This window comes from Schistocerca americana, chromosome X, assembly GCF_021461395.2.
Source record: "Schistocerca americana isolate TAMUIC-IGC-003095 chromosome X, iqSchAmer2.1, whole genome shotgun sequence".
Lineage (NCBI taxonomy): Eukaryota > Metazoa > Arthropoda > Insecta > Orthoptera > Acrididae > Schistocerca > Schistocerca americana.
In genome coordinates, this window is record NC_060130.1 from 597,830,111 (window position 1) to 597,844,281 (window position 14,171).

Here is a 14,171-nt window from a genome sequence, read left to right on the forward strand (position 1 = left end):
ATGACAAATGAATCATCCAACAATGCCTAACGTGTACATTTGACGTTAAACAAATTGTACTACCCAGTGTGCATGGGTGTACTGATGTGATACTGTTAGTTACAGAAGCCCATCCACCACAGCAGGGTTGTATCACATCGGATGGGAAAAATCTGTTTTTAGTTGTCCTGAGACAAAAAAACGGCGTAAAAAGCATCAATAACATTGGTTTTTAATCGCCGTGAGGCCAAAAACTGCATAAAAAGCATCAATCACATCAATTTTTAATTGTCCTGAGGCCAATAACTGCATAAAAAGCATCAATCAAAATCAAATCGGGTTATTTATGTCCCTGTGACTGGCGCAAAACATGTTCAAAATGCTGTCCACCGTTTTCTGCAACAAGCTGAAATCAAGAAATAGCGTGTTGCACAACTGATCAAACTGTTTCCAGGGTAATGTTCAGAATGTGTCGCACAATGCATACCTTCAATGCAGCTAAGTTTTCAGTCAGAGCATTGAACACATCATCTTTCAGATAGCCTCACAGCCAGAAGTTGGACAGGGGATCAAGACGGCCAGGCTGTAGGGGAAATGGCGGCTGATAATTCTAGCATTTCTGAAATGGCGCTTCAGCAGCTGCTTAATTGGATTTGCAATGTATGGAGGTGTGCCATCTTTCATAAAAATGATCCCATCCACGTATCCATGCTGTTGGAGAGCGGGAATGATGTGATTGCACAGACACTTGTAGCGCATACCAGTGACAGTACAGGTAACAGGACCGGAAGCACCTGTCTCTTCGAATAAATATGGCCGTATGATAAATGATGCCTCACAGTGAGTGACCTTTTCAGGGTGAAATGGTAATGGTTGATTTGCGTGTGGAATTTCTGTTTCCCATATTCGACAGTTCTGTGTATTGACATATCCTGTCACATGGAAGTGGGCTTTGTCTGTCCACAAAATCTTTCATGGCCAGTCATTGTCCACTTCCACGTGAGCAAGAAATTCTAAATCAAAGGTCTCTCTTGCTGGCAGGTCAACAGGAAGCAACTCATGCACATGGGTAGTTTTGAATGGATAGCAAAGAAGGATGTTTCATAGGATTTTACGGACCGTGCTCAAGGGTATATCCAGTGTTTGGGCAATTCTCCTAGCCCTACACATTTGCACACCACCACTCGTCTCCTCCTGCATTGCTGTAACCACTGCTTCCACCGATGTCGAATAAATTTGTTTCCTCCCTCTACCAGATTGCACACCAAAAGAACCTGTCTTTTCGAATTTCCAAATCACTTTCTCCAGACCCATGGCAGTCATGGGACCAACACCTTTTTTCAAACCCTTCAGTGTCTGGAACTTCTGCAGAGCAAAATGTGCACAGCCATCAGTCTTGTAATACAGCTTTATAAGCAGAGCGCGATCCTGCATTGAGACAGTCATGGCAAACGTCGCAAACGCAAAAGGAGGAAAAGCCGTTTACAAACTTCAGTGGGTCGTGCGCATGACAGTTATTTTCATTTATATATTCTGACACGTACAGCGTCATCTATTGATCAATTTTTACACTGTATTTTTCTTTTTTCTTCTGCCATACATTTTCCCCCTTTTTCGATAATATTCCATTGCAATTTGACGTCATTCTGACCAGTGGTGTTACTTCTATAGCGTTTTGAAAGTTTAACTGTAATTATAATCACCCAGTATTTTAGATATTCACCCACCTTCAGATAGCTTAATGCAATTGCGTACTCACCATTCATTTGATGATGGCATATTGAATATTGCAGCTGTCCTTTATGTTTTTTCACCATACATAATGTGAATGAAGGCGAATACCATACCATAAGGGCATACACCACACACAATAAAAATTGACATGTAGAGATACTATACCTATAGTTGTCATTTTATTTGGCCAGCATGTAAATTGCTGTAATTTGAGCAATTTTGATGTTAATTGATCTCTGTTGCAATTTGTTGTACTTTCCTGTCATGTATCTACTAGTATAGGAGCTACTTTTATATTGTGATGTATTTTGTCATCTGTATTTATTGTAATTTTGGTTAAAGGAAAGTGATCGCTTGAGGGATGAAGACCTGTACAAGTTTCTTCAAGATTTGAAACGACCATGTTCTGTTATTAAAAAGTTAAAATCAATACCTGGGACATTGAAACTTGATATTTCGCCATGCCCAGAAGAATTAAAAAACTGTCTGACTCCAGAATTAGCAAAACTTAAACCATTTCCAGGTATTTTTTACTGCAGTTCTTCTTTTTGTATTAAGTTCACTGTAGAAAAATACTTATTTTGTTTCCTGTATAATCACTTTAGTTCTGATGGTGTATGGAGAAAAGTTATCTGTAGTATTTATTGAGAATCATTACATTCCATTGTATGAGACCGAAACATCCCTGTTGATTTATGTGACCATAACCCAATGGTTTAAGCTGATTAGTATGGGTACAGGGAATACTGCAACAGGTTCCGGGCTGCTATTATACTAGTGGAATATAGGTTTTTTGCAATAATTAAGGTCACTGTGAGTGTGCACTTGAAATATGATGTATTCTCATTAAACACAATGGGAGACAGTCATTACCTCTATCTTGTGGGCCTACCCACATCTAATCTCAACACGGGTCCCATACATCAAAATACCATCACACAGCATCATTGTAATGTGCACATGTGCTCCTCGCTGCAGTCCATTGGTCGGCATGGTAGATGCGAACTCACGTTATCAGCACTTCATATTTTTGTATCCAGTTTTTGGTTAGAAGAAAAACTGCTTGTCACTAGTAGGTATAATTTAACGATTTACTGGGGACGAGTCAGTGCTGATGGGAGGGTGACACTGAACCGATACAGTACTTGTAATCCACATTCTGCTACACCATCACAACTACTGATCATGTGCAACATGATTACTTGCAGTTAAAACTTACTACACAACAGGTCTCATAGAGTCATGTACACTAAGGAGTTAAGTGTGTGTGTGTGTGTGTGTGTGTGTGTGTGTGTGTGTGTGTGTGTGTGTGTGTGAGAGTGTGTGTGTGTGTGAGAGAGAGAGAGAGAGAGAGAGAGAGAGAGAGAGAGATTACAGTTTTCAGTATGCTGAAAATGAACGTTTCTCTTTCTTTGTATCCAACACTAGCACAACACACTATTCAATGACACACATATGCACAAATTTGGTAGAAATTTAAACTGTTTCCAGCTCATTAATCCATCAGTTACAGTGTTGTTCAGCTAATGTTTCTGAACATCAGTTTTTTAGAAAATTTCAATATGTTATTTTGTTGTATCAAATTCAATTATTGCTGTTCTCAAATTTACCCACAAAATAGTTTTCAGTACTCAGGATTTAGATTTTGCAGTTGTACAATAAGGAGAATAAGAACAAAAATGTGTTTCAAACCTGAGTATTCAGTTCAAAACAGTTTGAAGAGACCAACAATGAACAAAAAGTATCAACTGAAATTTGGTCAACAGAGGCTTTTCTCTGTAGAATACGGGAATGTTAATGAAAGTAAGATAGTAACATTAGGTGAATTTTCAGTTGGTGCCTTGCAGAACATGATAAAAATATTAAATAAGAATCATTTCCTAATGTTCTGCAAAATTAAATTTATTAGCTCAAAGACCAGCTTTAGGCTTCTTTGGTCATTGTCAGGTAACAACTGAATGTCATGAACGCAGGTAAAATGATGTGTGAGTTACTAGGACATTATTTATTCAGAAGATACAAAAATGGCGAAATGTAGAGTGCTTACATTAACATTATCACTGTCAGAGCATTTAGTCATACCAAAAGAAATTTCACAAACATATGAAAATTTTGAATATAATAATAAAGGTCGTGGAAAGTTCTTGTCGAATGTAAATACCTTAGGATTAAAGAAGACCACTCACCAAAAAGCAGAAGCATTGAGTTGTCAATAAGCACATTCAAAAGAAAATAAACTTACTAACTTTTGGATTTATCCCTTGATGAGATTGTGTAAAACACACACATGCACGCTCTCAGACACATAAGCATGTGCATACACATGACTGGGCTCCTGCATGGTGCCAGCTTTTGTGTGTCCCTATTGACAACTCAACACTTCTGCTTTTCAGTGAGTTGTCTTCTTCAATCCTTGATGGATATAAGAATAACATACATTTAACAGCAAATCGGTGGTCTCAGAGCTCACTACAATGTACAATCAGTTGACAATGAATTATAACACAGTCACTTTACCGTATATGGAATTCTAGTGACTAAAAGTGCTACAAGCTCATACTGTGTGAAAACTTTGCCACATAATTATTATAACAAATAGAGTTTTTAGCAATACTTTTCACCACTTTATATAGTTTACCAATTGCTTGGTTCCTTACGTTATCTCATTACTTCCACCAATGTCTGCTTCACAAAACTAGAATTTTCTATTTCTCATTGAATCTATCATTGTGATCTACAAGACACATTCTTACTCAGAAATCAGTTGTAGTTTGAGGAATTGATAAAATAATCTGATACTTGAATATATGTAACCATTTTAGGATGTTGGAAGCTGTGGATGAGATAAAGAACACACTGTTTGAGCAGAAGTCTCTGGAACATGCAAATACACAATCCTCAAAAATGCCTTAAGTATTACTTTGACATAGAGAACAGCAATAATTGAATTTGATACAACAAACTGAACCATCTACATTTGTATCTACATCTACAGCCACATCCGCATAAATTCTTTGCAAGCTACCAAATGGTGCATGGTGGAGGGTACCATGTACCACTATTAGACATTCTCTTTCCTGTTTGACTCCCAGGTGGAGAATGGGAAAAATGACTATCTGTATGCATCAGTATGATTGCTAATGTCTCTTATTTTGTCTTTGAAGCCCTTAAATGAAATGTATGTTAGCTGCAGGAGAATCTTTCTACAGTCAGCTGCAAATTCTGGTTCTCTAAATTTTCTCTATAGTGTTTCATGAAAAGAATGTTGTCTTCCCTCCAGAGATTCTCATTTTAATTCATGAAGCTTCTCTGTAATTCTTGCATGTTGATCGAATCTATCACTAAGGAATCTAGCAGTGTGTTTCTGAATTGCTTCAACACTTTCCTTTAATTCAACCTGGTAAGGATCCCGAACATATGAGCGGCTCTTTAGTGGGTTGCCCTAGTGTTCTTTATGTGGTCTCCTTTACAGATGAATTACATTTTGCTAGAATTCTCTCAATAAACTGAAGTCAACCAGTCACCTTTCCTACTACTGACCGTACCTGCTCATTCCATCTCACATTGCTTTGCAATGTTATGCCTAAATATCTGAATGATGTTACTGTTTCAAACGGCATGCCACTAATACTGTATTTGAACATTATGGGTTTATTTTACCTACTCATCTGCATGTACTTAAATTTTTCTACATTTAGAGCAAACTGCCATTCATCACACCAGAACTGTGCTGTTGATAGAAGACTCACCATTATCCTCTCTTTGACCTTTATATTAATTCCCCTCCCGCAACCTCGAAAACACACCAACATCTGCAAATATTCTCTATTACATAGTGGTGTCAAGAACACATGTAAACTGGCATTACATTGTGATCATTGATGAGTCCTGTCCCTGTAAAAGCACAAATGTCCAGCAAAATTTGTGCGGAGGTACCTTGTCTGATACCTTGCTCAGTCTTGCACAGCTGTCATGCGAAACTTTTGGCAGGCCATGAATACCATCCAGTGCTCTGCAGCATCAACTAATCTCTACCCAACAGAAAATGTGTGAGGAATCTGAATGTGCTGTACAAGAAGGCATCTCTATGATGCAATATTCAGTAGTAGTTCCTGGGGTACTAGTTTTCTGAGCTGAATCATCATATGAAGTCATAAACACCGTACGCCATGGGACCTGTTGAGCCATTTGTGGAAGATGATGTAACATAGACTACTGAGAACAGTTAGGTGTTGATGCAGAGTGTTATAAATAGTATAGCCGATTGGGGTGGCCGAGTGGGTTCTAGGTGCTGCAGTCTGGAGCCGCACGACCGCTACGGTCGCGGGTTCGAATCCTGCCTCGGGCATGGATGTGTGTGATGTCCTTAGGTTAGTTAGGTTTAAGTAGTTCTTAAGTTCTAGGGGACTGATGACCTTAGAAGTTAAGTCTTATAGTGCTCAGAGCCATTTGAACCAATTTAAATATTGTAGTCTGTTTACTGAAAAGTAATTGTTAAATATGAAAAGTTTCTTGTCCCTCCACTCCAAATTCCACAGCACAGTTTGATACAATTATTGTTTTCTCGTAGTGTGTACTTGTAATTGTAGTTTCATTGTTATAGTTTGCATCACTTAAGTGTGTTGTTCATTTTCTGTATTTAGTAACTTCTGTTTTCTGTGCTGTTTCAGATGAAATGAGTCGGCCAACAAAAGAAATATTGGAATTTCCTACTAGAGAAGTATTTGTTCCTCATTATACATACAGAAATCTTCTGTATGTATATCCTAAAGACTTGAATTTTGCAAGCAGAGCAGGTAAGATTATTGTTTAAATAACTGTGCTGAATAATATCAGTAAGAAAAATATTTCAAAGTCATCATATTATTATTATTATTATTATTATTATTATTATTATTATTGTTATTATATCTATACTATCTTGGTCTGTGGGCATATTCCATCTTGAGGGGAAATTTTCCTCCTATCTGATGAGGTGACTTCTATACATTAAGTTGTCCTATTGGCTTTTGCTGCAGCAAAAGATTTTTGAATCTTTCTTTCTGTATTCACCACACATTTTTGGCAGCATTGCACTTTTCAAGCATGTGGCACTTTAGTTACATTCATGTGCTGGGAAAATCTCAGCTTTAAATTGGTTTTCAATGTAAATTTGGTCCAGGTGGTACACAAACTAAGTGCCATTTGAAGTTCACCGGTATGTCAAAACAGTCTATTTTGATGTGAATAAATCAAGAATATTGTGATCTATATAGATTGGTATGGTAGCAGTTACAGATTGTCAAACACAAAATGAGAAAGCAAGCAGTAGGAGTGGACATAACTGAAATCTGTTTCTATAAACTTGAGTCCTGCAATACTTTGATACTGAGATAAATGTGTTGCATGAAGTATTGTAACATGTAGCCCTACTGAAATGTACTGTGGTGATGCATTTGTTTTTGGAAAGACAGCTGTACCACCCAACATAGAGTACAAAACTAATACATCTTGGTACACAATATATAAGTGGCACCTGTAGCCATTAACATTAATGACATGCAGTACACAGAAGGTATGATCCAGTAATGTGTGCGGATAATGTTATCTGGCAAGAGATGTCCAGAGTGCTGAAGAAAGCAAGTCTAAAATGCAAAGACATGGAGGTGATACTAGGCTTCTATAAGAAAGAATGGCCATGATTAGAAATTTTCAACATGAAGCAAAAATTAGGAAAGGTATGAGATATGGATGTGTTCTCTTTCCTTTTATATTCAGCACTAACCTCCATGTGCCTTTTGACCAAGTTTGTGAAACTACTGAGGTGGGAATCAAAATTGACATGCAGAATATAGACATGCTGTGTTACAGCAATGGTATGCTGTGTTCCTGGAGGCACAAGATGATCTGGAGAAGGTCATCATCACAGTGGAAAGGATTTTCTGTAATCAGTACGGTATGAGAATGAATGAGCGAAAGAGTAAAGTGATGGTATGCGGTACTGAAGAAGAGTATCAGCTTTCATGAATAAAATTTGGAAGAGAGGTTCTAAAAGTAATAGAAGAATTTATGTATTTGGGAAGTAGGATCATGAAGGATGGTAGAAGACAGAAAGAAATCGTGAGGAGATACAACAGGCCAAAATTCACTTAATTTGAGAAAGAACTTACTCATCAGCAAGAACATCAGTCTGGAAGTAGGGTAACGGATCATGAAAGCATCTTTTTGACTTGCTTAATGCCTAGGCATGTATTTGACCAGATTCAGGTATCATCCAGTGGCTTTGCCGTACATGCACTGCTGTTCATGTTCAGCACTTAGAGCATCTTCTGGGATGTGGCCTCTGCATGTGCATGACCTGTGACACTGTTGTATTTAACTCGGTAACAACTCTCTCTCTCTCTCTCTCTCTCTCTCTCTCTCTCTCTCTCTCTCTCTCTCTCTCTCTCTCTCTCTGTCTGTGTGTGTGTGTGTGTGTGTGTGTGTGTGTGTGTGTGTGTCACATATTCATAGGAACATTTTGTGTTGTTCTGATTCTAGGAAACACCCTACGATATGTTACAGATTTCTGGAAACCCCTGTATTTTATTGTCTGCAAATATTCAGAATTTTTTTCTTCTCTACTGTATACTCATAAATAATTAATACGCATAATAACTGAAGGATTTATGAAACACAGAGCTGCTATTACCAGAGGAATCACATTTTAATATGAAAAAGAACAGGATAAGAAGCATAAATCAGAGGCATCTAAGGACTTTATAGTAGGAGGAATTTGTGGAGGGTCTGTTAACCTATAATTTTGTAGTTGTGTAATCTAATGTGTGCTCTGTTTTTGATAGGATCAGCAAGAAATATTGCTGTCAAAGTTCAGTTAATGTGTGGAGAGGAAGAACGACATGCATTACCTGTAATATTTGGTAAATCATCATGCCCTGAATTCATGTCAGCTGCATATACGGTCGTCAGTTATCATAACAAGTATGTTGGAGCTTTTGGGAATTATCTCTTATATTTTCTCATTTCATCAATATGCCATTGTCTAGCCACCCTGTAATGAGTAAATGTATAATGTGTTGTTTGAATTTCTCAGGTGTCCTGACTTTTATGATGAAATAAAAATGAAACTTCCAGCCAATCTTGGATCACAGCATCATTTACTTTTTACATTTTACCATATCAGCTGTCAACGAAAAATTGAACAACCGGTTGTTGAAACTCCCATAGGCTACACAGTAAGTTTATTTCTTTTTATGAAATTTGTGTAATTTATTAGACATAAAAGCTGCAGTCAGCAAGATTGTAGTGTGTGTTGCGAATTAATTTTGAAAAAATACAGTTTTTTTTTAGTCACACCTAAAGCAATCTGTGTAACTTATGCACATTCAGTAACTGTTAAGTTACTGATTGTAACTAAGGAAGAATCAAGATTACAGTGCCTTTTAAAATCTTACATATGAATTTGTCTGTAAAAGCCTGCTGGGGTGGCCGAGTGGTTCTAGGCGCTACAGTCTGGAACCGCGCGACCGCCACGGTTGCAGGTTCGAATCCTGCCTCGGGCATGGATGTGTGTGATGTCCGTAGGTTTGTTAGGTTTAAGTAGTTCTAAGTTCTAGGGGACCGATGACCTCAGAAGTTAAGTCCTATAGTGCTCAGAGCCATTTTGCCTGTTAAAAACACACACACGCGCACACACACACACACACACACACACACACACACACACACACACACACACTCTTAATTAGTTAGTGTATAAGCCTCCAAGACCTGCTGTATTGTAAGTTTGAACTGCAAATAATCATGTTGTACATGATTAGTTATTTAAACATTTATTTGTTTGTTTATTTTTAGCAAACTGTGTTGTTCTATTTTATGTTTTCAAGAGCGATCTCATAGTCAGGTATCAAATATCGTGTTGTTCCTAGTATCCTTATACATTTGTTAAATGCACTACCTAACATCACTTGATGTTGGAATCAGAAAAAAGTTAAACTTTCAGTTCATAATTGAGTTGTTAAGTAGTTGTCAGCCACAGGAATGGCTAACAACCAACTGTCAATCCAAATGAATTGCCACCACCGAACTGTGGCCAGGGAGCGCAGTTGATCACCTAGTGACAGAACATGCTGCTGAGCACAACATGTGGGACTTCAATGACTGTGACTGCTTCATAACTCATGGATCTAGACACTTCCCTCTCTCCCTCCCCCCTCCCCGTCCCCTCCCCTTTCCCCAATATCAGTTTCTCTGAACTACATAGATGAATGTGATTCTTGAAACTCACCTTTCCATTATGCAGCCCTCATGGCTTTAATCTCTGCTAGCTTCCATCCCACATCCACCTCTATCCCTGTCCTTGAGTGGCCCATTTCACTCTATTAATTTACATTCACTCTTTTATCTCCACAGTCTCCTTCTCCCTCTGATCTATCCCCCACCACTTCAGTGTGTGACACATGAAATTTCCTGGGCCTGAGCCAGGACAGGTTCACCGGTTGCACACTCCTAGCCTGTTCCCTTACTGCATCCCCATTTAAGCCATCAGCCTCCCTTTCCTCTGTCCCATTTTCCTCGTGCCTCCCTTCTCCTCTCATCCACCCCACCCAATCAACCTCCTTGTCCTAGTTGGGCTGCAACAATGAGACAATGCTGTGTGTGTGTGTGTGTGTGTGTGTGTGTGTGTGTGTGTGTGTGTGTGTGTGTGTGTGTGTAAAGCTCTGAAGGAAGACAGTGTCAGAAAGCTCAGCAACATTTTCAATCTTGTTTATGTGCCTGTCATCTGCTCATCACCTGACCTACACAGAGATATTACATTTACTCCTTCCATTAATTGCATTCCACCTGGGACTTCCCTGTGTCATACTAATATTTAAGGGGTAAAGGTGACAAATTTCACAAAAGTTTAGTTTCTGAGTCACCAATAGGCGCATAAAGTAGGCTGAGAAATCACTAGCGTCTTGGTGAATCCATCTGCAGTGCAAATACACACACATGCGCCCTTAAGACTACATTGTCCAGGATGACTACATTGTATCAGCGTTGTGACTTGACTGGGGTCAGGGGGTTGTGTTGATGAATGGAGGAAGGTGGAGGACAGTGGGAAGGTGATTTGAGAAAGGATGGTTGATGGCTGTTGGCAGAGACAGCATGCACACAGCATGGAAGGTTATGTTGGACTTCTGGGATGAGATCACTGTCACATTGCAAAAGTCCATTGTAACCTTCAACCTATTCTCACATCATTAGTCCCATCCCAGAATCTCTCCACTGAATTAACCTCCCTCCTCACACCATCTATCCCCCCCCCCCCCCCCCCCACACACACACCTTCTACATGCTTACCAAAACCCATGAACCAAACAATCCTGGATGCCACATTGAAGCTGTTTACTGTGTTCCCATGGAAAGAATCCAGGCTCTTTTTGAGCAGCACCTCCAACCAGTGGCCTGCAGACTACCTTCTCATCTCAAAGACATGACTCACTTCCTTCAGTGGTTCTCAGCCATCCACACCCCTTACTCATTGCTGTTGATACCACCTGCCTTTATACCAGCCACACCCATGCCCATGACCTCATTGCTATTGAGCACTCTCTCTCCCTATATACATTAGATTAGATTCAGTTTTCGTTCCATAGACCCAAAAATGAGATGATTCTCATGGGTGTGGAGCAGGTCAGAAAGTATAACAAAAAAACATAAACCATCTGAATATGATACTAACCTGATCATTTGTCAGGAGACTGTCAAAATAGGTGAATACATTACAGTAAACTGGAACTGCTAATATTCACAGAATTAATACTCTGTCAAAACGAAAAATAATTATGCAGTTTTAATAAATTCATCACGCACAAAATACCTAATCTTGTCTGTTGTGACCAAGTGCTGTCACAACTGAAATCTAACAGACATTTTTACAGAAGCTGGTCTAATGTTCCCTGTTAAGATATTCATCTATAGAGTAGAAGGAGTTGCCTATCAAAAAGTCTTTCAAACATTGATTAAACTGTACTTTATCTGAAACCAAGTTTTCTTTATGGTTTCTGGCAGTTTATTGAAAATGTGTGTTCCCGGACCAAGCTAAGTGATTTTAGGTCTTTATGTAAATTGCTTTTATTCCTGGTATTGATACTATGTATTGAGCTATTGCTTGGAAATAGAGATATATCACTTATAACAAATTTCATTAATGTATAAATATGCTGAGAAGCAGTGGTTAGAATACAAAGTTCCTTGAACAGGTTTCGACTTGATGTTCTTGAATTTACAACACAAATGAAACTTATTACACACTTTAACAAGCTCTGTGGTATGCCCTTCCCAATTGAATTTCGTATCAAGTTGTAATGCCAGAAATTTAACCTGTCAACCATTTTCATCTTCATGTCTTCATATGTTATACACATTCTGGAAGGAAACCTCTTAGGTTCTGAGCTGCATACACTGGGTCTTTTCAAAGTTTAATGACAGTGAATTAGCATTAAACCATTTATTAGTGTCAGTGAAAATTTGATTAGCAGCCATTTCTAAATCTGTATTTGACTTGCTACGTATTGCGATGTTTGTATAATCTGCAAAAAAAAACAAACTTAGCATCTGGCAATGTAACAGACAAGAGGTCATTAATGCACACAAGAAAAAGCAACAGACCCAAGATGGAACCATGAGGAACACCACATGTAATTAATTCCCAATCAAATGAAGACTGACTGCTTACTGCACAGGTATTTCGCAATGACACCCTTTGTTTCCTGTTAGTTAAATAAGACTCAAACCATTTTGTAGCACTGCAGGTGACATCATAATATTCTAATTTACTTAAGAGAATGCTGTGATTCACACAGTCAAAGGCTTTTTACATGTTGCAGAAAATGTCAGTAGCCTCTAATTTGTTATCTAATGAATTAAGTACATTTTCGCTGTATATGTGAATAGCTTTCTCCATATCAGAACCCTTAAGAAACCCAAACTGTGACTTGGACGATATATTATATGCAGTCAGATGCTTAGGGAGAGGCTTGAACACAACCTTTTCAAATATTTGTGAAAAAGCCAGCGAAAGTGATACTGGTTGATAGTTTGGTGGTATCTCTTTATCCCCCTCCTTCTAAAGAGGCTTAACTTCAACCTATTGTAGCCAGTCTGAAAGTGTTCTGCTGATAAGAGATTGATTACACAAATAACTTAAGATAGAACTCAACTCGTATGAGCACTCTTTGATTAACTTAGTTGATATATTATCATAACCACTAGAATACTTAGATTTTAAGGATTTTAAGATGGATGCTACTTCTTTGGGAGACGTCAGTGTCATTTACATTTTACTGAAGTTATTTGTGAAAACAGGTCTCAGCTACACCATTGCAATGTTTACTCGTAACCCCAAGCTGTCACTAACAGAAATGAAGTACTTGTTTAAGAGGTTTGCAACACTACATGCACTTGTTAGCAATGTCTCATTTATTTTTAGAGCTATCTGTCCCTCTTCCTTTTTGGCCCCGCCTGTCTCTGTCTTAACTATATCTCATATAGTTTTGTTTTGTTGATAGGGTCAGTAGGAACCACAGCGATATGAGACCCCATGATCCAAGAAGCCATTCACCCTCTAAATTAATTTTCCTAACAGAAGAGTTTAAATGAGGCTGGTCATGGCACCTCAGAACTGATACAAGCCAACACCAGTATGTCTCATTGCTGAAACGATCTTTACCAGTTCACCTGCAATTGAATAATTAGGATCCAAGTCTGTGCTGTTGCCCACCCCAACCACTATTACCACAGTGTCTTCCTTTGTAAAGTCTTTGCAAAGTGAGCCAACATCCTCTACCACATTACCCAGACTTGCACTAGGTTTAACAAAACTTGTAACCAGCACCTCCAGCCAATTGCCTGCAGACTGTCTTCCCTTATCAAAAACGTGAACCACTTCCTTCATCAATTATCAACCATCCACACCCCTTACCCCTTACTCATCGCTACTGATGCCACCTGTGTTCACACCAACCACCCCCATGCCTGTGGTCTTGCCACTATTGAGCATTATCTCTCCCAATGTCATCCCAACTTCAGTTCCAGCACCTCATTCCTTATACCTCTAATCACATCCATACACACAATTCTTCCTATTTCAGTGGAAGAAAGACAAACAAATCCACATGGGAACCTGTATGGCACCCTTCTATGCCCACCTGTTTGTCAGCCATTAGGGAACCCCTCCTCCTTCCAGCCACCCAAAATCCCAATGCCCATATCTGGTTCAGATTTATTGATGATATCTTTATGATCTGGACCTCATTTCTCCACAGCCTCAATATGTTCTCACCCATCCATCTCAGCTGGTCATCCTCAGTCCAGTGTGCCACCTTCATGGATATTGATCTCCATCTCTCAGGTGCATTCATCCATACCTATGTCCATCAACAGTATCTGCATTTTGATAGCTGCCATCCCTCTCACACTAAAAAGTTTCTTCT

At 38.8% G+C, this 14,171-nt stretch overlaps 1 protein-coding gene across 1 annotated transcript in view; it reads left to right on the forward strand.

Moving 5' to 3' along the window:
* LOC124555399 (dedicator of cytokinesis protein 7) overlaps positions 1 to 14,171 on the forward strand; it is a 258,351-nt gene that overhangs the window by 83,541 nt on the left and 160,639 nt on the right. Inside the window, exons 10-13 of the mRNA XM_047129295.1 lie at positions 2,056 to 2,236; positions 6,384 to 6,509; positions 8,535 to 8,673; positions 8,786 to 8,927. Coding sequence (XP_046985251.1) covers positions 2,056 to 2,236; positions 6,384 to 6,509; positions 8,535 to 8,673; positions 8,786 to 8,927 — 588 coding nt within the window. The remainder of the gene's footprint in view (positions 1 to 2,055; positions 2,237 to 6,383; positions 6,510 to 8,534; positions 8,674 to 8,785; positions 8,928 to 14,171) is intronic.